Source organism: Perca flavescens, chromosome 19, assembly GCF_004354835.1.
Source record: "Perca flavescens isolate YP-PL-M2 chromosome 19, PFLA_1.0, whole genome shotgun sequence".
NCBI classification, from domain to species: Eukaryota; Metazoa; Chordata; class Actinopteri; order Perciformes; family Percidae; genus Perca; species Perca flavescens.
The window spans coordinates 6,322,131-6,323,926 of record NC_041349.1 but is presented as its reverse complement, the minus strand read 5'-3'; the positions used below and the strand labels follow the sequence as shown (position 1 = coordinate 6,323,926).

Below are 1,796 nucleotides of genomic sequence, written 5' to 3'. Positions count from 1 at the left end.
TTTCAAATGTACGCTTGTTGATGGGCGACTTTCATTACTCGATGCCAGACCCTTAATCCTTTCAGATTTTGGTCTGGACTTCCAGGCTCTTATCTCTATCTTAAATAGGGTTCATTTTCTACTTTTACCGGAGAGGAGAACAAGTTGCATGGTCGACGGGAAGACAACACGAGGGTTTACGTGTGAAGAAGGAACTTTAGAAAAGAGAAGCTGTGTGGTTTAATACGCTCCAAACTTCAAGTAGATTAGTTCTGAGAATCTAACTATAGAAAGAGGAACATATCATCTCTGCCGGGCGTTAACCTTGTATGTTCAAACTCGTTTTTCAGGAAATGAACAAAATGCTCATTTGAAAACATTTTATTGAGCTAATGAAGTCAGACAAAATCACCCCGTCCCTGTTTGAATATGTGTAACCCTGTGTACTTTAATATAAAGTGTTCTCAGAGTTTATACTGACCTTGGTTTGTTGTGCTGCTCAGCAGTGAGGTCAGAACTGAAGAGAAATGGACCTCAGGTTAGTTTGAGTTTGTGATACAACAAGACATTTTAAGGTTAAATAATGAATGGAAATAAAAACTGTCTGTAAAATCATGTACACAACATTTGAAAATGACTCGCATCATTTCTTCTCATAAACTTATATTTACATTCAGAAGCATTTTTAGCCAAACAACAACATTTCATTTTGTATTTCTTTCAGCTGATGTTTTTAGAAACACACAAAGAGTTTACTTACAGAGTAGCCACAGTAGAGATGTGTCCTCCATCTTAACAGCTGGTGAAATGATGTCTTCACTTTGTTCACTTCATAGTCATAGCATCACATAAACCCTCCTCCTTCCTCTGTGACTGTGTCTCAGTGTTGTGGTTTGCTCTTCACACACTATCTCTAGTACCATGAAGCACATACATTCACGCTACGTTTTTTCTTTTTGCTTTTGACTCTTTTAAAAAAAAAAAAAAAAAAAAACGTGTTGTCACTTTTTTCAACATTTTTTTTATTTTCTTTATTTCATGGTCAATAAACCTATTTTAAATTACATTATACCAAATTTTTTAGTTAATCCTCATGTTGTCCTCGTGTCAAAATTTGATGCAAACATTGTTTTAATGCCTGAGGTGAAAGATATCTTTTCACAAAGATTCACAATGTTTATTTGAATCCTTTAGAGACTCATTAGAAAATTACTTGATGATTTTCAAAATAAACCCCCTGTATGTTCCCTTAGATGGTGGAGGTTTAGTCGAGAGGAAGTGAACAGAGGGATGATTTTGTACCAGCTGTATCTTCCTGTTTAGAACACGAGTCCATCCACACGTGCAAATGTTTTAATTTATGTCACTTTTTACATTATGTGTGATTTTGTACCTGGGTGCCCGATAGTCCGTCTCTGATTAAACACTGAAATGTTGTCAGAAGGAGACAAAAATAAACTGTGTAGCTGCCAACATGACATCATGACTTCGCGTAAACATACACGGCACTTTCTAAAGCCAAGTGGCGTGTTATCTGTACGCATTTTGAGCAATCTGCGTGTATGTCGACGCTGTATACAACGGACAGGTTGGGTTTAGTAACAGAAGAAGGGGATGGTTGGTGGAGGGAGGTCCAGCTGGGAGGAGGCCTCGGGGAAGACCCAGGACTAGGTGGAGGGAGGTCCAGCTGGGAGGAGGCCTCGGGAAGACCCAGGACTAGGTGGAGGGAGGAGCTGGGAGGAGGCCTCGGGAAGACCCAGGACTAGGTGGAGGGAGGTCCAGCTGGGGGAGGCCTCGGGAAGACCCAGGACTAGGTG

At 40.1% G+C, this 1,796-nt stretch overlaps 1 protein-coding gene across 1 annotated transcript in view; it reads right to left on the bottom strand.

Annotated features, from left to right (window-relative positions):
• The window catches only part of LOC114546164 (high affinity immunoglobulin gamma Fc receptor I-like), a 5,874-nt gene extending 4,328 nt beyond the window's left edge, over window positions 1–1,546 (bottom strand). Inside the window, exons 1-3 of the mRNA XM_028564849.1 lie at window positions 1,373–1,546; window positions 740–892; window positions 461–496 (exon numbers count right to left, since the gene is read on the bottom strand). Coding sequence (XP_028420650.1) covers window positions 461–496; window positions 740–770 — 67 coding nt within the window. The 5' untranslated portion in view covers window positions 771–892; window positions 1,373–1,546. The remainder of the gene's footprint in view (window positions 1–460; window positions 497–739; window positions 893–1,372) is intronic.
• Window positions 1,547–1,796: the final 250 nt, after the last annotated feature.